Raw genomic sequence first — 23,843 nt, 5'->3', positions numbered from 1 at the left:
GCAGGAAACTTTGGTCACTACGTGTTTCCAAACACTGACAAACATCTCCACCGCTGTGTTCCCGACTGCGCATGAACTGCTCAGCAATCCGTTTGCAGTTGAAGTGGAAACAGCACATGTGAACATCCAAATGGAGCTGATTGACCTCTAGTGTAACGACACACTCAAGGCAAAGTGTGACTCTGTGGGCGCTGCAGTTTCCAAGCTTCACCCCCGAAACGATGCCTTAATTTTGGCCCTCTCTGTGATTGAGTTTGACACCCTGGTCTACTGCTTGCTTTGCGCAGTTTCTCCTCAGCTGTTTCGCGAAGGGCTCCGCCCCCTACACACACACACACACACACACACACACACACACACACACACACACACACACACACACACACACACACACACACACACACACACACACTACACACACACACAAACCCGTGCACACACAGTTACAGCCAGAGACAGAGTGGAGGAAAGGAGAGGGGAGAACTAAAACAACATCCGCTGCTAAATGTTTTACTTTAAAAGGACACAGTATAATTATTTATTACTTGTTAAAATGTCAGCTCAAAATTGTCTGCGAGCCATATCGCGTCATCGAAAAAACCATAGGTTCCCGACCCCTGCTCTAGAAAATGTTCGACAGTGAAGCAAATTGCAGGTGATTTGTAGAAAACGAGTTACGAACTGCAAAATGTTAAAGACATTTGTTCTCAGAGTGTTTGCTGAAAGATGTGTGTATTAAATCATTTTCTATTTATTTAAAAAACCTAGGCCATCAAACTTTGCAGTTATGCTGCGTGGTTGTCTACCTGTGAGACTTGTTTTAGTGCCTTTGAAGATCACAGCACTCACAGTCACAGTCAATTTAAAAGTTTTAAGAGGTTAGGGCATTACTGGTGTAAGATATCAACTTGAGTTTCTGCTAAATTCTTTTTTTCCTTCAATCAATATTTTCTAATATTTAATGAGTGTTTCTGACAATGCATTCTCTCTGCATACATCATCCCCGTGCAAAAGTCCACCCACCTTCGGCTGTCCGTCCAGCAGTCTGTTGAGCTTGGCAAGTGATCGCAGAGATAAGGCGTGTGGCAGCGACGCCTCTGGGTCTTTTCCCAGCCTCCTCGCCCGCTGAGCGGCGCTGCGGCTGCAGTAAAGCGACACCAGGAAACCTGACAAGATGGCGCCTAGGAAGAAGGCCACCAGCACGCAGGCAATCAGCAGGGTGTAGTGGACGTTGGCACCAGCATGCTGGTCCATCTCTGGAAGACGACGAACACCTGGAAAACAAAGGAGAAAAAGGTTATTACACTTTCTATGCAAACAAAAACTTGAGCCCAACAAGAAAGTGGAGACTTCCACACGGAAAGAGACTTTTTTAAAAACTTGCTTATTTTTAACTATTCCATTCCAAAACTCAGAAATCCACACACACACACACACACACACACACATGGACACACACACACACACACACACAGACACACATGGACACACACACACACACACACAGACACACACACATGGACACACAAACACACACAGACACCCACATGGACACACACACACACACACACACACAAACACACCCACATGAACACACACACATGGACACACACACACACACACACACATATGGACACACAAACACACACAGACTTACAGACAAACACACATACATACGAACACACAGACACACACGAAAACACACACATACACACGGACATACAAACATGGACACACGGACACACACACACACACACACAGACACATACACACACACACACACACACACACACACACACAAACACAATTTTATTAGAAAATACTCAATAGTCTAATTAATGCTAATTAAAACCAAACGATGGTTAAGTCAGCAGCCTGTGTGATGAGCCACTTTATCAGATGAAAGCTGTAACTTTCAGGAAGCTTTTGTTTGTGTTGACCTCTGTTCCATCCTGAAGGTTTGATTGAGCATCGCAGGAGCTCTTTTCATTACCACCGTCCTGCTTCACATTCACAGCGACACGCTCACACCAGGCAGCCTCCCAGACCTGAGAGTGACAGGTTGATTTACCTGCTGACACTCACAGTGGCTTTTACACTTCTTTTAAACAATCTCATGGGGAGGGAAACAATTCCTGAGAATCTGGGACGGTTTTGTTACGTTTGACTTTAATCTTTAAAGCAAAAGATACTGTCATGTTGGAAATTGATGCATTATTTATAACCGCCGTTGTATGTCTCCTACAACCAGTCAAGTTGCAGTTTACATCCTCGTCTGAGCAAATTGTCATCACTTCATCATTTTATCCTATTTCTGACGTTGACATTTCTGTGATATTGTCATATTTAGCCCATGAATTCTTGAGTTATAGCTGAAAACGTATGTTGTGAGGTCACAGTGACTTTGACCACCACATTCTTATCAGTTCATCCTTGAGTTTAAGTGCACGTTTGTGGCAAATGTGAAGAAATTCCCTCAAGGTGTTTTTGAGCTATTGCGTTCATGAGACAGACAGACACCAGAAAACATGATTCCTCGTCCGTCTGTAGGTACGTACAAACCGAAATCCACCGCTGTTTATGGAGACATAAAAAGCCATAGTATAATATGTCATAAAGAATTTAAATTAAAAAGTCATCGTATAGTATGTTATAAAAAGTGTTATAAAAAAGGAAAGTATTATATGTCATTAAAATTTCCCAAAAGTCAAAATAAATGTCATAAAAAAGTCATGGTATAATATATTAAACAAAAGGTCATAGTATAGTACCTCATAAAATTCATAAAAAAGTCATAGTATAATATGTCATAAAGAGTGCTGCTGGGAGTGAGGTGTGATTACTTGCTGGTCATCTTGTCTCTGTTGCTTGCTGTTGTTAATAAGTGTCCTTTCTGTGATCCACATGAAAACAGTGCAAGTGCAAGAGACTCATAGAGTTGTTCACTCTTTTAACTCAGGTCTTAAGTCTGCAGGAAAAACTAAATAGATTACAGAGCAGGTCAGGAGGTCTCATCAGGTATGAAGTGGTGTCATGAGATAACATGTGGCGCTATATAAACAGAAATTGGCTTGACTCTTGCTGGCATGAATCTCAGACTATCAATGTTTTTCCATGTACTTTCTGCAGAAATGTAAACATGACACCAGCTTTCTGTAATCACTTTAGGAGAGTGGAGAAACCAGATTTCTTGACAACGTATACATGTAACCAGATTTCTAATTGACATGACGTGAGCATGTGCAGGAAAAAGACTTCAGACAGACAGTATCGCAGTGAAAGGAAAGATTCTTACAGCTCGAGATTCTTCTTTGCATTCACAAGAGTTTCATTTGATGACCATCACAGCCTAAAGAAGTTGATTTGTGCAGCTGAATACTTGAACAGCAAGATGCTTGTACACATTCACGCTAACCTGGTTTGTAGTGTGCACATACACTACGTATTTCCTAACATATCGATCACACAGACTGACAGTGTAGAAGAGGATTATGCTGCAGGATTGGGTTTTCTGTTCTGTATTTGAATCCATAATGCAAACAACTAACTGTCTGCAGCCACCTTTCAAGTGCACAGGAGTTGAGCTTATGATGGATGTATATTTAGGTAGAGTATCACTTAAGGAGCTGCACGCTTCATGTTGATATTCATAGCTCAGTTAAATGGCTCAGAAGCAGCAGCATGTCCCCGGAAATCTGATGAAAGGGACAAAAATACCACCAGAAACAAAAAGCTAATTTCATGCACTGCACTGTTGGCCGTTCTGGGGTTGTTATTCCCCGATCCCTGCCGGTGTGGGACTTCAACTGGAAACTGCCTCTAACCTCAGAGCCAGCGCTTCCACGATGCCTCTGAGGCTTCGCGTTCATACGAGACACCGTGGAACAAATTCTCCTTTTATGCAAAATACTGTTGAAGTAGAGCAAGTAGTCATTACGCGTCCAGAGTCAGGATTAAAACACACACACACACACACACACACACACACACACACACACACACACACACACACACACCTGTGTAACAGAGACAATTCATGTTTGTTTTTTCCACTCTTTCATCTCCGTCCTTCACTTTGACAGTTATAAATAGGATGATGGAGAAACACAGAGAAAAATATTATGCTAATTACAGCCCGAGATGAAAATGTTTAATTCTCTGCCTATCTCTCCCTCTTTGTTTATTTCTCTGTCAGTGTGAAAGCCTCCCTCTCTGATGTCTGCCCCGATTGTATAAGTTTAGAAGTTGGGGGTGAAATCTTCTGGGTGAAGTCTTGTCTCACTTCTCTGTCACCGTTTTCAGTTTTTTTCTCCCCGAACCCTTTATCTTCCTCCTCCTTCATCTGTGTGCCTTGTGTTTCTTTATGCTTCTCTCAGTCTTGCTTTCAATCTCACTCCTCTCTTTTCTTACTTAACTCTAATCGATACATCATTTCTTCCTTTCTTAGAAAATCAACAAATGAGTACAAAGGCCTCAGGGACATCAAACTTATTGATTTCATAATTCATGGACTTGTGGGTAACCAGTCAAAAGCCAATCTGAAGCAAAACATATTGATACGATGATGTAGAGCAGGGGTCTTCAACGTTTTTCAGGCCAAGGACCCCCAAACTGGTGTAGCATGGAGCAGGGTCCCCCTACTGTATATATTGTATAGAAGAGGCTTGAAGAGGTCTTCTTTCCTCGTCTCTGACTGTAGGTGTGTGTGTCGGGAGCAAGGTACCGCCCTTCACGACACAGCGGAGGAGGGAATGTGAATGCGCGAAGCAAAAAAAGAATTTATTATTACAATAAAAACCCAGTACCTCCGGACCCCCTGGGGGTCGCAGACCCCCTGTTGATCAAAAGCTCCAGTTTCAGACCTTGAGATGAGAATGTTTTGTCAACTGCTGTTTCCTAGTTTAAGAACTCTGAAGCTCTACCAGCACAACCTGCTCCAAACTTAAAGATAAAATGTGTATAATATGCCAGAATTAAAAAATGTAAACATTCAAAAAATGTACAACAGAATGTGACAAGTTTTGTGTATTCTTGCTGAGCAACTAACTGAGAGGGACAGAGGGACAGACAGGCAGACAGACAGGTTTACACTGGAGTGAAAAATACACAGTAAATATATCAACACTAGAAGAGAGAGATATATAGCTGTTTAATACAGTATAATACTCTAAAACTTAGAATACAATAAATATGACAAACTATTACAACTAAAATATGAAATACGTTTGCAATTTACTGCCACCCATTTATAAACAAACACAATATTATTTTAATCACATTGTCTTATTTCTAATTACTAATGCAATACAAGTTGGAGGCGCCGTGACGCTGTTGGAGGTTTATGTTTAATTTGACAGAACGTGTCATAATTACAAATGCCAATTCCGCAGGTTTGCATAAAAGTTAAAGCTTTTATACCTGAAGGGCAAAACAGGAAATCAACCCAACTCGAGCAGACTGGACTCAGATTCAGCTTCAGGTAGGCCCGTTTACTTTTCTTTACACATCATAAAACATTGGTACTCATGGTTGTGTCAGAAGTGTTTAATAATTCCACTAAATGTAAGAATAAATTATTTTCCCAGTGCTACCTGTGCCGTCACCTGTGCAATGGTGTTGTTTCTCTGATGAGGATGGCTCTGTGGTTACTGATGCATCTTTCTATTTTACTATACAGGTAAATAAATACTTAGAACATCATGCATGTAACACATTCTGCTGAAAGGGAACTGTGGCTTTAATCCGAGGCAGACATTCCTCACACTGAAGTCAAGCTCCAGAAACTTCCACCCTATTAGCATGCTCTCTCTCTCTGTGTCTCACTCTCTACTGCTCTCTCGCCCACTCTTTCTCCACAAGATCCATTGGTATTCACATGAAGGCCACATGAAGTGACAGAGAGAGAGAGCAATGAGGGTGAGACATAAAAGAAATGACAACGAGAGAGAGAGAGAGAGAAATGACAGACATGGATTAAGGGAGAGAGAGGAAGAAATGTTAGAAATGAAAAGAGAGAGAGAGAGAGAGACAGATTTAGATAAAAAAAAAAACTTTATTTACACATTTTTCACTACAATTACGTTAAAATAAATTGCTTAAAAAAATATTCATCATCACAAATTCCTATTGGAATTTTTCATTTCCTACTTTTTGAATAAGGAAATACCCTTCTAAGGCTCAACATGGGTCAAAAATCATCCGCATCGACCCACAAAGCCATCTCGTGTGAGTGCCTCCCGGCTGCGCCCCCGGATATCAACTCATTCAATAAATCAATACTCCAATCATTCATCAAATATCCCATTCTCGATCACCCCAAATCGCCACCCCCCCTTCCCTCCCCCCCCCTCAATCCACGAACCAAAACAGTTCCCGCACCCCCACATCAGGTCCACACACACGGCCCAAAAACGACCCAAAAAAAAGACACATCACAACAACAACACCGTCAAAAACAATCATCCCAGCAGCGATCCGGACCAAGCAATACATCTCCACTCGCCACCCCGCCCCACTGTAATAGCCATTTAAATGTCTACTGTTTAATTATGTACAGGTTTCCTATGTTAAACAAGCCAACTGCCATTTGATGCTAACATAGGAGTGTCGGTTAGATCAAACCAGGGCCAACTGCCATTTCATGTTAATACAAGACAGACGCATCCTGATTAGACTGATTAACTAACAAAAGACAGGACACAGCCACATCCTGATCAAACTGATTAACTCACTGAGACAGAATATTGAGTGTATCACTCAATATTCTGTTTACATAACTATTACCTTACAAGCATCAAAGGGCAGTTTGGCTCGGCCCCCTGTGGTTTTTTCATCACCTCGTCTCCAAACCAAATTGTATAAAATGCCTATGTGTCTTCTTCCAACCTGTGCCCTCCTACAGACTACGCCAGTGCTCTGTAGGACTGGTGCCTTTGAGATCTCAAATAAATGCACAAAGACAACTCTGTCTCTATCACCATTTATTTGACTTTATATACATCTCTCCAGAGTAAAGCAGGAACACTTCCACAACACCACCCACACACACCACCCATCACCGGCCGAATGATGCATGCTATGTGCGAGTGCAACACGGCGACAAGCAAAGACCCTAAACATCAAATGCACCGCCCGGTCCAAAGCACCGCCAAAATGACCATCCCCAACTAAATTACCATAGCGTGTCCCCTCCCCACCCCATCACACCCGGCTCTCACGGGCCACCCTCGCCACGTGTGCTAACCCGATGCAGCAACACAAAAAACATTCCAGCTCACAGATCAAGAAAGGGAAAATTAAAACAATGACCCGCAGCAACCAAAAAGATATAACAGCTGGAATATCAAATGACCGAACAAATTGATCCCCAGAAACCCAGCAAAGAAACACCCACCGTGCACAAAACAACACCACAGGCCCACACGAGTCACCCTCGACTGGAAAACACAATAGAAACACAGCACCAAGTGTTATGAAGTACAACTTCCAATGTCAGATAAAAGTGATAAAAACGTAACTTATTAGACAAGTTTTTCTAAGAGTAACACCAGGCGTACACAAACTGTGCATTTGGAGATATTATAATATGTATTGATAAAAAGATCATACATAACTAATGGCCTTTACTATAAATTACTACTATTATATACCCAATATTCCCTGTCAGTAGTAATGACACAAAGTTAGTGAAGTATAAACAAAAAAAATTGTAATATGTTTGTGTTTATTTTGTATTTTTTAATTAAAAGGTTTTTGCAGGACAATGGTGACAAAAGTTCTTCTGGAGCCCCAGAGTGAGACATACCTGGGGGGATCTACACTCTACTGAGAGCATCTATTTAATGTTAATTTCCAGAAACCACATTCAATACGTGTAAATGACACATGTGTGTATTATTGTGCCTTATCTTTCATCTAATTGGACATTTGGATCATAGAATACCTTCATTTTATTGCACATTTACAACAAAATTCAGTGTTCTGTACCAAGAATGTATATATACGGTATATATAAGAATAATAATATATACAAATGTTGTCATGGTGATGATAAGCAGCACGCAGGCCTAACTCTCCCTCAGTGGCATCAACAGCGTCTTCATTGGAGCATTTAATACATGTTATTGTCATTCTGACTGATAAGTGTGTGCATGAACACAACTTTTACACACACATCTCTGCACATGTTTGTGTGTGTGCGTGTGTGTGCGTGTGTGTGCACATGCAGGAGACTTCATTTTAGGCTTAAAAGCTGCTATTTAGTCTCTACATTATCCAGATGCAAATGAAGGGAGCTGAGGGGAAGAGCATTAAACGCACTCAGAGGTGAAATTTCACTTAATGTTTTTGTTCTGGGTGTTCGGAGAGTAAGAGTGTTTAAGTGTGTGTAAAATGTTCTTTTTGGGGTTCACAAGAAAGACGGTAATTTAAGAAAGGCAATATATTGTTTAACGCATACACAAACAGACTGTAAACACAACCGTTTGTGCTTTTATTAAGGAGAGCTGCGTGCTAGAACTCACTGCACCAATTGTTGTTGTATGTCTGGCACGTTAACTCGTCTTTTTCTTCATCCTGGTTTCTAAAAAGTCTGGACAGTATGTGTGTGTGCGTGCAAGTGTGTGTGTGTGTGTGTGTGTGTGTGTGTGTGTGTGTGTGTGTGCGCGCGTGAACAACAAATCTGGGTCGAAACCAAAAGAGTAACTAATAGAGTTGAAAAATGGTGCGTTCATGCTCTATTCAGTAACAAGCACTATTAGGTGAAGGTAAATGAAAATGTTATCATGATATGTTCAATTGTAGTCTTGTAAAATGTAGGAGTGTATGTTGAAGTACATGGGATTTATTGTTTGAACAAACTGTGGGTAAAACCTATTACTATAACATATAGACTGCTAGAACAACTTCTAAACTATTACTAGAACCTATTCACTACTGGTGCAACCTGTAAACTACAGGTAGAACTTCGTGGTTATATATGAATACCTAATAAACTGGCAACTCCCTGTGTTCTTTCTCTGTTCTGTGACTTATAGCTTCACCATGAACAATATGTGCAATCGCATAGTCCCCTAAATTAACACCATCATCATTCGACACAAACTGGAAGCTCGTAAACAATGACAGGCATACATTCATCCAGAGAAGCTGATGTTATTCTTTGCCTGGTTTTGCTCGGCCCTGGTAGAACATGAAGGTAATTAGCGTCAACACAACTGCTTTTGACTGCTTCCTAACCCCTCATATCCTCCTGTTCAGCATGAGTCACTCAACACACTCAATCCATTTGTAAGAGCTCCAGCTCATTAAAAAACACTTTAACACAATATAATGGCTCTTTTGCCTGCTCACTGATAAACACACACACGCACACACACACCCACACACACACACACACCACACACACACACACTATTATGCAAAGACACTCATAGACTCACAGAATCTCTAGCCAAGCAATTGGTACACACATGATCACATACTTGTACTTGATACACACACTCTTGTTTTTGTTCTTGTGCGTGGAAGCACATCAGAAACACTGGTACAGTATAATAATAATAAATAATAATAATACATTTTATTTTCAGGACACCCAAGGTCGCCTTACAGTGCATTTAATAGTTAAAACAGCTAAAACAAAGACGGAAAACAAATTAGTCAAACCGACATAGATAAAACAGGCAAGACAAGAGTAAGATAAGATCCAACACAGCAGACTAAGACTTAAAATCACACTCCTTGTCTCTCTGTCATACACACACTGTAATTAGGAGATCGTTTTGTATGGAGAGCTGAACGTGATGTTGTTGATCTACCACAGAGATACAGACTGTTGGCGAACGTGTTCCTGTGCTCTGACAACCTGGTGGTAAAGCACACACATGGTTGTACATGTTCTATCAGTTATGATGATACTGTGGAGTCAACATGCTGAAGTCTCCTGCTCTACACATCCAAAACTCAGGAACATTATTTCAGGCACGCTCTCAAATTTCCCATACATTTCTCAGGTTGAAGCCAAAACCATCACAGAGTCTTGACAGACATATAAGTAAAACATTCCAAAGTTAATGCACAAAATGATTGTGTACACCGTGTTACTCTCAAAGCACCTCAAATGGTGAAATGAACCCCGAACTGCGCTGCCAAACAAACTGGCCTGTTTTTACATGAGGTAATATGCAGATACAAAATTGTCCCTTTTTATGCAAATGAGCCTTAATAACCACAAACAGGTACAGAGACATTATTAGTCTTCAGAGAGTTGGTGGAAACTGAAGCACATTTATAATTGGGGTCACGGCCAGACTTTCAAATCATCTTCTTTTCTTTAGTAATCTAATTTACCTCTTGCAATTGTCCCTAATATTGTTGTCCCTATATATGTTTTTGAATTTCCTCAATTTAGAAAGCACTTTGAGCTCATGGTCGTAAAAGTGGAAGTGAAATGTTAGAAAATATCTATAAATAAAAAAAGTATTGTTATTATTATTAATATAATAATTGATAATTATCATTGTCTGCCTACTGTGGTGTTGAGGCAAAGACAACATTTATATTTTGTCACATGGATAATTGCAATCAGACGCAGAAAATAAAAAATGCACTCAGCTGCAGAACTTTATGGCTGTGATTGCACTGTAATATGATTAGAACAATATATTAGGTGAATATGACCTTGAGACGGGTCGAGAGCTGTTGCAAGTGATGCGCAATTAATGGTGCTGACAGCGCTGCCAAGACATTCTTTGTGAATTGGCCCATTAGACCACATTACGAGAAAGCCCAGCAGAGTGTGAAGCACAGACTCATTCAGCCTTCATTGAAAGCATCATCATGACATCAATAAGAGTTTCTATGACATTCCAAACACACAGGCGCCCCACTCCTAGCTGTTGAATTACTGTAAAACAAACACACAATCAAGATGTCAGGTGTGTCAGCGTCTGCCCTCTGGAGGTGCTCCAGGTCCTCCACCCTAATCCCTGCATGTTGCACTGTGATACACTTAGCTCCTCCTTAGGCAACCTCTTGCGGGCCAGAAAAAAGTTCAGAAGGGCCATATTCGTCCCACGGGCCGCTAGTTGAATAGGCCTGCTGTAGAGATTTGATATTCAGCTGCACTCAACAAGCAAAATCTGTTTTTAAATAGATATGTGGCATTTTGGAAAGCAGCTTTTTAGGACTGACCGAGGTGAGAAGGACATTCACCTCCCCAGCAGAGTAGAGGTGCTAATGGAGACGTCCTAACCTCGCACGCACGCACGCGCGCGCGCGCACGCACGCACGCACGCACACACACACACACACACACACACACACACACACACACACACACACACACACACACACACACACACACACACACACACACACACACACACACGGCTGACATTTTTGCTCATCTACACTGGATCTCAAGGTCTCAGGCACATAGGGAGGGAATACAGATTTGTTTTTTGTGTTTGTCGGTAAGTGTAAGAGTGCATATGTGTGTGTAAGAGCAAGAAGGAGGGGTTGTGTGTGTGTGTGTGTGTGTGTGTGTGTTTATCAGTGAGCATGTGTGTGCTCGGCATAACAACATAACTTCCCACACTACTTTAAGCTCCAGGAAAGATGTAAGGTGTGTGTGGAACAAGCCCCCAGGAAAAGCTCAGGGCTTTGAAGCAAATTTTCGTAGTGTCCTGTTGGGGAAAAAGTATTTCCTCCGGGCCAGAGGTGAAGTCTGGACCGTTTCCTCGAACACTTTAAATCTAATAAGCTATAGAAGTTCGCGTCTAGTTCTAGTCTTACAGTTACAACAGATTCAAAAGAAGTTCACTGGAGAAGAACAAAGTCAGATACAATAGAGTTTATTCTTAATGAAAATAAGAACTCACCCGAGGTCACAGCCGGCTGTAAACACTAAATTCTAACGTTCTGTGTTCTCCTTAATATAATGTTGTCCAACCGTCTATGATGGTACTGAGGCTAAAAGGTCACTCATTTCCCATCGTCTTATTCTCCGGACAACAAATCCAGGGACTGTGTTTTCCCCTTCCCTTATGATCCAACACTTGTGTCCACATGACATCATAAGGCTTATCTAGCCTGTGTGAGGGGTGCTCACTGGGTTATCATGCATAGTCTAGCTCGGTCATATGCCCTCTCTACAGGCGCAGGTCCCCCTTATCTCCTTCGCTATATGCTACGGGTCTCATAAATCTGTAATTTCTGAGTTAACTTGGGGGGCCTTCTATATGACAACGTGCTTTTTACTCTGGCCTGCAAACCTGCTGTGCGTACAACGTGCTGTGCTGTCATAAACCAGATTGAGTATATTGAATATCACACATTATTATCATATATGTTAGATACAAAGTACTTGCTAGATGAATATTTACTACAACAGTCCAAACTGTGGAATTACAACTTCAGCGTCTGTCACGTGATGTGATGCCTTGCCTTTGACTAACATTGGGAAAGAGACGTCTGTAAATCAGCGTATTCTTTTTGTTTGTTTGGTGACGTCAGAGACGTCTTTAACGTCATCACTGTTACCTCTTCACATTCTGTTGATTGTTTTAAGTTTCAATTTTTGCATATCTTACACATTGAACTTTTAACAAGAAAGAGTTGTATAATGCTGCCGTCACTATGAGTGGATATTGAATTGTAACATCTAATATTTTGGTGTAAAACAAATAAGTACGTTGTCAGTGTGCGTTTCAATTCTTGCAACTTGCCATTTACGTTAATTAACTAAATGTTCTCAATATGTTAAGAGAAAACATATTCTGGTCGACATTAAGTTTCCTTCAGAACATATTTGCATGTATTGTATGTAAACGTCTTGGTTGTTTTTAGTCCCAGCTTGCTTGAAATCCATGAGAAAATGTAAATGAGTTTAATCTCTGGAGGAAGTCCATCATGAATGTTTGGAAGAGGACGTGTCTTATTTGACATGAAGCATACATGCTCTTTCTGTTGAGTGATAAGATGCTAAATACTTAAATAAAACAGCTGTTAAGCAACCTTTAAATGTCAAAGTGTCCCTTTCATGTCATTAAAAACAGAAGAAGACGTTGTGTTGAATGTGCAGTGAGTCACACCATCGTCTCCCTTCAGGCAACATAAATCCCCAAACTGCTGCAGAGAAGCTCAGTGTCCAACAGCAGCTGTCTGACACTACCTGAGTGCCGAAGGTTAACAACTCAAATGCTCTGACTTTGTCCTTCATGCATGAGAAGTTTTAGACTAATGTTCATGTCTGCAAAAACATCAAAACTGTGGGGAAAGTTCACAGTGAATTTATCATCTTTTTGATATCTTTGCATGCTTTTATTCTCCGAGACAGTTCTCCACCTCTTATAGGCTCAACAAACCCTTTATACAAAACAAGAATGTTTCACTTAATCCAAGAAGAGTTACAGACTACTGTATTTTCACAGCAACTCTGTTACAGAAAAAGCACAACATGTCAGATATTTATCAAATGCTTCGGTTCCAGAATGGCTTCAACTTACAAATGACATTTCCTGCCACTAGGGGGCTCTCAATCAAAACAATAACAAAAGACGACAAAGTGGATCCTGGGAGTTTGTCATTGCAGTCAATTTCTCCCGATTAGGATTACTTAATTTTTCATCATTCAGGATCTTTTTACCGGCAGCAGAATTATCCACAGAGCTCTCCATCTCTCCAAAACAAACGCAGAGTGAGTAAAGCTGGAAAAAACACTGAATAAAGCAGTTTCACGCTAAAAATCAGTGTTTCCTGGTGGAAGCAGGACAGAGGGGCTACAAGATAAAAGCTCATTTAGCTTGTTTTGCTGGTAACTAATGATCCAGACGTCCTAAAATCCTTCACCCAGTTAAAATATAGAGCTAAAACCACCAAGATCTAAAACATGTCTGGTATAAATGTTGCTAAATAAATGAATAAACGAAAGCTTTTGACGACAACCACAATGCTGACGCGTGTGCTCAGAGGACACTACAACGCCATTACACACCGCTACCTTAATTATAAATGTGGGTTGGAAAACATTTGAGATAATGTAAGTGCACAACTCAAGACAATAAATAAATAAATCATTTTTAGACATTTTAGTGCAGAAATGTTACATATTATATCTTTAAGAGATAGTTGCAGGTAACGCGTCGGTTATGATGCTGAGATTTACAGGTGCACAGGAAACATGTTTGCAAATTTGGTCAGATGTTTTCAACATTTCTAAGTAGCACAGGATCCCCCAACTGTTTTGCACAATGACAGAGATGTATTTCTTTCTAGGATGTGACAAAGAATGAAATGTAGAAGATGAGGAGAGATGTACAATAACTGGATGCACTGGAACGCCGACTGTGAGCCAGACCTGATCATCATCACCATCATCAGTGCTGGGACTCACTAATCTCTGCAGAAATTCAATAATCTCCCTGTAACTCCTTCATGAGACTTCTTCTAAAAAGATTGCTTTAATGTGAGGCTAAGGAAACACTATGAATTCAGCCCGTCATTCTCAACATTCCTGAGAAGTCAGCTTTAAGGACATGAAACCCATTTTAATTTTTAATTATCACACCTGAGACTTGTGAGCTCAGCAGGAGAATAAACTTCATCTCCTGGATCACCATTGCAATAAGTAATGTAAAGGTCACACAGACAGCACATAGAAATAATTCAAGTCATCCAACAACCATCACATTTTGCATTTGCTGAACTCATTCTGCACAATGTGAACTCTCATCCAATAAAACTACCCTGTAATGACACACTGCAGCATAATGGCCAATTTATGTCCATTCACAGCCTAAAATAAGCCCGCGGGGGCCTCCCTCACACTGCATTAAATAACCAATTTGCAGCGAAAACGTCATTATGGAAACAATTCCCCGACAAACGATGTCATCACAGTAACGCAGCCACTGTAGCGTAACGCGGCGGCTAGATACGGACACACGCTGGCTAAAACATCCGTTGTTCATTGAGTCCTTCATGCTCGGCTGCCTGGACACCATGAAGTTAATACCTCATGCGACATTATGGAGGAAGTGTTTGCTGCCAGTGCTACTGTATAATAGCACCAGCACCATTCACTCCTGGCTTAATTGCTGAAAAGCAAGAACAATAAGCATGCTGCCAAACGTGGCTAATGTTACCAAGTGTGTGCTGAGGCTGCTGTGGGTTTTATTGTGTTATGATGCTATTAACTCTCAAGGTAATCCCTGCAGGCGTCAATAAAATCTAAATCTTAAATGACACGGTTAATTGTGACGGTTACAACACAATTAGTGCAAGTCAAGAGATGAATCTGTGAAAGTGTTTAAATGAATAAAGCTTCGCTAGAGTCTCCCACTGCTTTACATCTGCTGTGCCTGTAATCATGTCAGTCAGTCAGGGCTAATCGCAGCACAGCAAGGTGTTCTGCCTGCAAACTCATATTTATGGAGGGAAAATTCAGGCAGCAAATCATTGTTTTATAACCTGGTACATTTGGCTGCAGGCTCTCTCTTTACTCTCGCATCCTGCTGCTGCTTCAGTGATTAAAGAGGCAAATTAGAGGTTGAGGTGAAGCTACAGGAGCTACATATACATACACCTCAGCTCCGTTTGTGTGGAAACATTGTTCATATTTATGTCCTCTTACTGCGTTGTAAGTGTGTAAATGTGTGAATACTGAATCTAACTGAATAATAAAGTGACACAAATAAATTATAAACAACATTAAAGGTGCAATCAGTGATATTTTACCGGCTCTTTGCAAACTGTCTCCAGATGTTGCACTTCAGTGTTTCCTCAAAGCTTTCCAAGCAGGTGCAGTCTGGCTCTGTGTATTGGCACGGAAAAGCTCCACTGACCCACTGGATAGTTAATTCCTTTTTCCTCATCTAATAAACCGTTATTAAATGAATAAGTCTCCATCATAAAAGAGTATTAAAATTGGATGAATGAAAGGTTACATAAAGTGAATGTTGGAAAACAGGCTACTAAGTGAACTTTCTTAAATTAGCTGAATGAGGTTTATTTAACAGGATTTGACATTTTATTTTATAGTAAATTCTTATTAACTTCTAAGTTTTACGGTCATAAGATTTGCGTGGGCTCATTTCTGGAGGACAGCAGCTCTCTGCTCTTTGGCTCTCAGAGTTCCTCTCTTGTCTTTTATAAAAGGTACTTTTCATTCCAGTCATCCAACGGGACCTCATTTAGATGCCAGGTGAATGCAATAAACTTATGTGGCAGAATACAAAGTGAGCTGCTCTCTAAGCTCCGAGGACTCGGCTGCTCTTTAAAAATATTCCCATGAACTTCAGTTTGTTTAGTTTAAAAGCTGCAGCTCTCTGATCAGATCTGCTAAACTACAAACCTGCAACACTTTCCCGGCAGGAATGAAGCAAAACCACCAAAACATGACAATGTCAAACTGGGCCAGTGAGTGGAGTGGGGGGGGGGGGGGGGGGGGGGTGGACTGTGGCTCAGCAGGTAGAGTGATGTCAAAGTGCCCTTGAGCAAGATCCTGAACCCCAAATGAATGGTGGCCAAGTGTGTGTGAGTGTGTGAATGTTTATCACTCCTGAGGAGCAGGTGGCACCTTGTATGGAGCCTCTGACTCTGTATGGATGTGTGTGAATGGGTGAATGCTGACATGTCTCTGGAAAGCGCTTTGAGTGATAGTAAAGTTTGTGAAAGCTCTTTATAAATGCAGTCCATTTTAAAAGACGTCAATCTGACTGCGTCCTGCTCATCCAGGATTAGAGTGGTTTTTAGTATGTGGTGTGTCACGCGTTCACCTTGTCAGTGATTCTCTTATCATTTCAGATCCTGGTTCATCCTCACTGCCTGCAATCAACTTATTCCCCTCACCTGGTTTCCACAGCCCATCTCCTCACCTGCTTCTCATTCCCTCATTAGTTCTCTCAGAGGATATCTACCAGGTCTCTCCCACTTGTTCCCTGCCAGATTGTCTTGTGTTTTCCTGCCAAGCTCTCCAGCGATCGTCTAGTTTACCTGTTTAGTTTTCCTGACCTGCACCTTCTTCCTCTTCACTTTATTTCACTGCTGACGTGTCGCAGAAACTCGAGTTCACTTCAAGTGTTCCTGACAAGTGAACCACATATCAGAATTCTGTGTTTCCGCCCGGTCCTGCTATCTGTCTGTCCCCTCTCTGCCTTTAATCACAGAAATACAGTTTACAGAGCCGTAATGAGATTCACTGCATAGTTCTGCTGTCGCTCTGTGGATGACGATTCCTTTGTACAAGCAGGACTCCTGACAGTCAGGTAGCAGCCATGAATACAGAGCCGACTGCTCAGCGATGTGGCGCTTTCATTTGCTGGATTGTAATGTATTGGAGGGTAATAATGTCAAACCAAGCGTTGAGGTACTGTACATCAACATGAGTCAATTGAGTGGTCATAGCAACATTTCTTGCGGTTGAGTTTGAGCTTGTTAGCGGAAGAGTCGAGCAGCGAAGACTAAGTTCCTGGGCCTGACAACTAAGGGCCGGCGTTGGTAGGACATGCGTTAACTTCCGCACTGACTACTGACTGAAGGATGTCACATTTTTTTAAAAGTGTAAATTATTCAATTATATTTTTTTACATTTGAGATCATGCTGTCAAAGCAGCTATAATGGATACCTTTCTAATAACACTATGAAATAACAAAGTGAAAACAATGTGTTGTGTGTCTCATAGTGAATGATCAGCTGAATCTGCAGCTTCATAGTGACTTTCAGCTCATTGTTCAGCTGCCACTTTACTGTTCTGGTTCAATCTCACTGCTGTCATAGATGCACTTTTAGAGAAAGAGCTGTAAAAGTAAATGTATCAACTCATGTCTGTGTAGGAGACCAGCGCTAACAGAGAGAATGTTGGACTGACATTCATTCAGTTGGACACAAACAAAAATAATCACAATGAATGATGTTTTTCTACAGCTGGATGTGGGAATCCACCATAGTGTCATTGGGTTAAACATCACTCTGTACACAGAGTCTCTTTCCCTTGACTCTCTGCTCCTGAACTTGAACAAAACCGTTTCTTACCATAGGCGGAGTCGGCTGCAGAATCCTGGTTCCGTGTGGTCGCCAACACATCAGCTGCACACAAAAAAACAATACATCTTATTTATTGTCCGGTTTATTTCCCAAATCATTGCTGCAGTTTTACAATCGACTGACTTTTACAATGTTTACATCTCATATTACAACTGTTATCGTCAGTACCGTGGCTGTAAAATGCAGAGTTTATCTCACCATGGCAGCTGTCTTTGTGAAACAAGCGGTCACCCTCGATATCCTGTTCAAACCCGGCCCTGCAGAGAGACAGACGAGGAGAGAAAAGAAGGAAGAACGGAAGGAAGGAATTTAAACAAACAGAACAGACAAATCGGCCATTTCATGTTGGTTGCTGTATATAGTTCATCTCCTAAGGCCTCATTTCAGAAACTTCCAGTGTCATCACAGTTTACGATGAAATTTAGGATTTTTAGTGTTACAGTAACATGGTTCCTAACAGCATTTACGAAAAAAAATCTTATCTTAGGATAGGATTTTAGCTATTACACTTGCACGAAGGAGTAGTGCGCCTGCATGAGCCTGACTGTTTATGCAGAAGTGTATTAAATAGTAAGCCTGTAGTGAAAATTCATGTATTTGTGAAGTAGTAAGCATCCAACTAGATAATGAGTCTTGGATTAGACTGCATGAGCTGTGTGAGAGTTTGCAAACAGATATTTTCATATAGTTTTGCTGTTGCTAACGCTAATTTACTTCAATTTATCAAGACGTAGCGTCTCGTATCATGTAACATTGTGTTAAAGCCTGTTATTTAAATGTTCAGTTTGGATAGCCAAGAGTGCATTCTACAACAAAGTACTTTGGAGGCATGCGAGGAAAAACAAAGTTTTCTTCAAGAATTCAACGGTCATTTTGAATTCGATCGACGTGAGTGCCATGGCCGCCTCTGGAGAGGTGTAAAAGGAGGCCCGGCGCTCTGCTAGTGTTCGTATGGATCATAAATGCACGTCAGTGTTTTTGTAAAGAGGGACTTCCAGTCTGAGGTTGCAGACCCTGCTTGAATCGCCTACTAGTCATTCCAAACATAGATGCAGTGCCGATTGAAGAATCAAATGTACAGTTAGAGTTAGGATTTCTTATTTTATGATAACATTTATGCCATCTTTGAAACTTTACTTAAAATAAGACAAGCAGTTAGGATATGTTCCTGTAAGAAGGCCCCAGATTACATATCATTTGAAAGCTAAAGACTTTCAAAGGTCGACTGAGGAGAAAAAGCCAAAGAAATTCACCTTTATGGTTATCCAATTAAGGATAAAGGATGGTAACATTGTCCAATCAGAAGACAGACTGTGACACGACGTGACCATGAAACACACACTGAGTTTAGACAGCAGTAAAGTGAAGTGGTGTGTATCTCACAGCAGCTCCAGTAAATGAAGCCATTTGCTTTCCTCACAGTGTGTCTGGCTCTCCGTTTGAGTCCCTGCTGTTTACTCTCTCTGCCTCCGTCACCACCAGCATTTCTATGTGACCTTCAGGTCAATTTCAAAGGGAGCAACAAATCAGGTTTTTACCGCCGCACAGCACAAAACGATTGCAGTATATTGACGTTGTCAGAGCAAAGGAGCAGGAGACAGATTCTGTCTGTTGTAGTTTTAACAGAAGGCAAAACAGCCATAGAACAGACATATAATTAATAGAAGTGTAACTTCTCTAACAGAAACACTGTTTTCATTCACAAACTATTTTTAAATGCTTCTACTTTGCTGCTCTTTGGTTCGCTGTTCTACTATCATTGATCTACGGTCTTCTGCAGACAATTCACATTAAAAGTCTAAATGGCATAATCCCTTGCTGTCTTGCTGGGATTTTATTGATAAGCACCTGCAGGAAGAGTTGAGTTTCATTCACAGTAGCTTAACAGCAATTCAATGAATGGCAAGTAAAAGTGATTGGAAATAGTTAGTGAATGAGGGAGTTTGAGCATGGCAAAATAAACGTAGCTAACTAGATTGCTAACTCCCATATTGAGCAGTCTTGCCCAGCTGGTGCACCATCACATCTCTACACAGCAGGGGTGGGCTGTAAACTGGTTTTCGTCCCAGGTGTCACGTCGTCCCATGATTTTGCAATACCTTTGTCATTGTGATAAATACACATATTTTGGATATTTGGAGCCAATAAACTCTTGGGATATGTTCCTTTACATTGCCAAGAGAGTGAAAATAATTAGAAACATGTTTTGATTATGTCGTAAGACTGTGATATAATACCGTCACCGCAAAAGCAGGAGCGCTCCCTTCATGTGAGGCCACTTTGCCAGATGAGCTTAACATCTTTCATACTTGTTTTGATCTCCTCACCAAAGAGTAAGCTGTCGAGTCTGCCCCGCCTCCAGAGGACCAGACACCGGACACAGTGGAGAAGAATCATTCTGAGAGTGAATACGAGTAAAGCTGATGAGTCTGATCACATCCCTGGTCGTTTACTAAGAACATATGCTAACCAGCTAACCGATTTCATCACGGACATTTTCAACACAACACTGCCACCTGCTTCAAGACAGCCACCATTGTCCCTGTAACTAAAAAGGTCTGCACTAAACGACTACCGCCCTGTGGCACTCATTCTAAGGAAGAGCTTTGAGAAAGTGGTTCTCCAGCACATCAAACACAACATCGCAGCAGCCTCGACCCTCACCAGTTTCCATACAGAGGATGCTGTGGCCTCCAGTCAGCCCTCACACATCAGGAAAATAACAACAACTACATCAGAATGTTGTTTGTGGATTTCAGCTCAGCATTCAACACAATTTTCCCCATGAAACTGATGAGCAAACTTAGCACCCTGGGCTTGAGTACCACAGTCTGCAACTGGATATTAGACTTCCTCACCTCAGGCAGTTTGGATTGGTGGTCACATTTCCTCCACTGCTGACTACCGGAGCCCCCCAGGGCTGTGTGCTGAGCCCCCTCCTGTTCACGCTGTACACCCATGGCTGGAGCCCTCAACATGGAGAGAACTCTGTTGTACCTTCATAGGCTGGATTTCAAACAACAATGAGACTTCATACAGAGAGGAAATCAACCGTCTTGGTGAGTGTTGCTCAGAGAACAACCTACTTCTCAACATCAGCAAAACCAAGGAGCTGATTGTTGATTCTATAAAAAAGGAGGAGAAGACACAAACACGCCTGTCTATATCAATGGAGCTGTGTTAGTTAGTTTTAAGTTCCTGGGATGCAGCATCACAAACAACCTGACTTGGTCATCACATATCTCCATCTTTGTGAAAGAAACAAACACGGCTGTATTTCTTGAGGAAACTTAAGAAGGCAGAATTAAAACTCCCAAGAACATCATTGGTACCAATCTACCGAGGAAACTATCGATGGACAGTGTATTTTATAGTTTAGGTATGAGAACATGACTATCCACTGTTAATTTCATGTAAATCTGGCCAGTAGTTTTGGATAAATCTTGCTCAGATTTGGACAGATTTTCCAAAAGACAAATAAAAAAAGAGGAAACATTTGGCAACGCTCCAATGAACCAATTTACAGTCACAAACCATCAAAAGGAAGTTGGATTTGTTGTGCTGTTTCTGGAGGTGGATGGATATTTCCCAGAAACATTTCAGAGAATGAAAAGGTATTTTGTTGTTCAAGCCTGCTGCGCTCTGAGACAGAACCATTCATCAGTCTGATCATGTCCAGCCCACATCCTTGTTTATTTGGCACGCGTTTCCAGCTCTGTTTATCATGTTCTGTCTGTATTGACAAAAACAGTGCGATCGAGTGAGTGAAGAAACATTTATTCAAACTTCTTATGGTATAAAAAAGTGACTAAAGGACTTCACGATTAGTCGTCACCTTCTCATATATTGACTTTCTATTTTATTTTATTGTTCAGTCGCTGTCTTATTCATACATTCAGCTTTTTTCTCTCTTCTCTAACAGCATCAGTCTTCTGGCTGTTAGTTGTGGATTCTCTGTGCAATTTGCGGTCTCTGTACTTATCACTTTCTCCTTTACATTTAATTTTAATTTTTTTACCTTCTTCTCTTTCCTCATAATTCTCGTGACTCTCTGCCATCCTTATGGACTCTTTTATAACTCCCTTCTCATACACTTTTTTTCACATCAGCAGATGTAATGGTGTGATCTTTTTGAAAAACCTTGGCTGATCATAGTTACGTTAGAAAATAACTAGTTTGTACTTTGTGTTATAGAAAATTGGATACCCTGTTCTAAGACGGCGCCCATTTCATTACCTGGGGGAATACACTCTGCATTGTTGAGCCCATGGAGTGCACTAAGCAGTGTTCTTGGAGACTTCCACTGCTAAGGCAAGTTGACATAGATGGGGTAAAATGTTTTAATGATACAGCTCTTCTAGACTTTCCAAACTTAATTAGACCAAATGATCACACTTTGATTAGAAAAGGAGTCATACTGTTTGTGCCGCTCTTTGGCAATAGCATGGCTGCTTTTACCCAAAACACACACACACACACACACACACACACACACACACACACACACACACACACACAGACACACACCTCTCTCCATATACTAAATGCAGACCACATAATCCAATAAAAGATTAATGAATAATACAACAGAAGAGGAGCTGTAGAAACATTTTGGTTCTATTTAATGAACTCTACAGGTTTGGATTTATTATGAAATCATCATGCTTTCCTCTCCTCACTCGCTCTATATTTATCTCTCTCCACCTCACTTATTTGCTAACTCCTCCGCCCCCTCTGTCACTCAATATTTATCTCCCTTATCACTGATTCTCTCTCTCCGTCACCATTTTTCCTCCATCTCTGGAGCTACATTTCCACCAGCGTGGGCTGAGCTGTAAGAGAGGAGAGAGAAAGAGAACGGGAGGAGGTTGTTGCAACAGCGAGCTGCTATAAATTCCGAAACCTTTCGAGCATCTAAATGCCTTGTTCATCTATCCGGAGCAACTCGGAGGTTGTTATGGTAATAGACTCAGCCAGTTATAAAACATAGCCAAGTTATCAAACTTTGTTGCTGAATTGTATTTTCATGTTCTCAACGTTGAAGATCTACAGTGGAGGCGTTCACAGCTTTCACATGTATAAGTGGCTGCAGAAATCCTCAGTTACAGGAGAGAACATGTACAGGTTATGTGCACTCTCATGATGCAACACTTTGTTTTGGTGGCATCTCAGCTGTCCGGTTAATCAACTGTCTTTGTCTCTTCAGTTATGAAGAGTCCTAGAAACTTCATCTGAAAAACTTGAGACTTGCTTTGGACGTGCCCCAAAAGACAGCTCAGTATAAAACAACCATCATGTCACCGTTGTCAAAGATGTCATTAAATCTATTAATGAAGTACTTCAGGATGAAATACTTGAGACGTGACTGTCCTGAACAACTTGAGAAATCTTAACACTTAAAACTGTATTTGGACTCAAATAACTTGGGACTAGACTTGCACCAAATAAGTTGAAAACAACTCTGTACATAGATCAGTTGTACACCTCACTCAATGTAAACTAACAATCATGTCAAGTTGCCAGTGATATCATCGAAACTGTCACTGATGTCACTGATATCAGTAAATTAGTCTACCACATCAATATTCATGCAGATCAGTTAGAAACAGATTTACCTTTAATGACCTCACTCCTGCCGAGAAACAGCAGACTGATTTGTATAACTGACTTTGAGCATACAATGAAGAAGACATATATTGGTGAGGTCGGTGTGGAGGAGTGAAGCGCCTCATGTCCTGAGGACGCACAGCCGTAAACCTGACAGCAGCCATATTCCTGCACCAACGGTCCTAAAGTC

At 41.1% G+C, this 23,843-nt stretch overlaps 1 protein-coding gene across 4 annotated transcripts in view; it reads right to left on the bottom strand.

Annotated features, from left to right (window-relative positions):
• LOC115015499 (semaphorin-6D-like) overlaps nt 1-23,843 on the bottom strand; it is a 145,108-nt gene that overhangs the window by 6,461 nt on the left and 114,804 nt on the right. For all 4 annotated transcript variants that reach the window (XM_029442867.1, XM_029442866.1, XM_029442868.1 and 1 more), the window contains 3 exons: nt 18,245-18,303; nt 18,035-18,088; nt 1,024-1,274 (listed from right to left, as the gene is read on the bottom strand). In XM_029442867.1, coding sequence (XP_029298727.1) covers nt 1,024-1,274; nt 18,035-18,088; nt 18,245-18,303 — 364 coding nt within the window. The remainder of the gene's footprint in view (nt 1-1,023; nt 1,275-18,034; nt 18,089-18,244; nt 18,304-23,843) is intronic.

The sequence above is a fragment of the Cottoperca gobio genome, chromosome 11, assembly GCF_900634415.1.
Source record: "Cottoperca gobio chromosome 11, fCotGob3.1, whole genome shotgun sequence".
NCBI classification, from domain to species: domain Eukaryota; kingdom Metazoa; phylum Chordata; class Actinopteri; order Perciformes; family Bovichtidae; genus Cottoperca; species Cottoperca gobio.
This window is presented reverse-complemented; position numbering and strand designations above follow the sequence as displayed.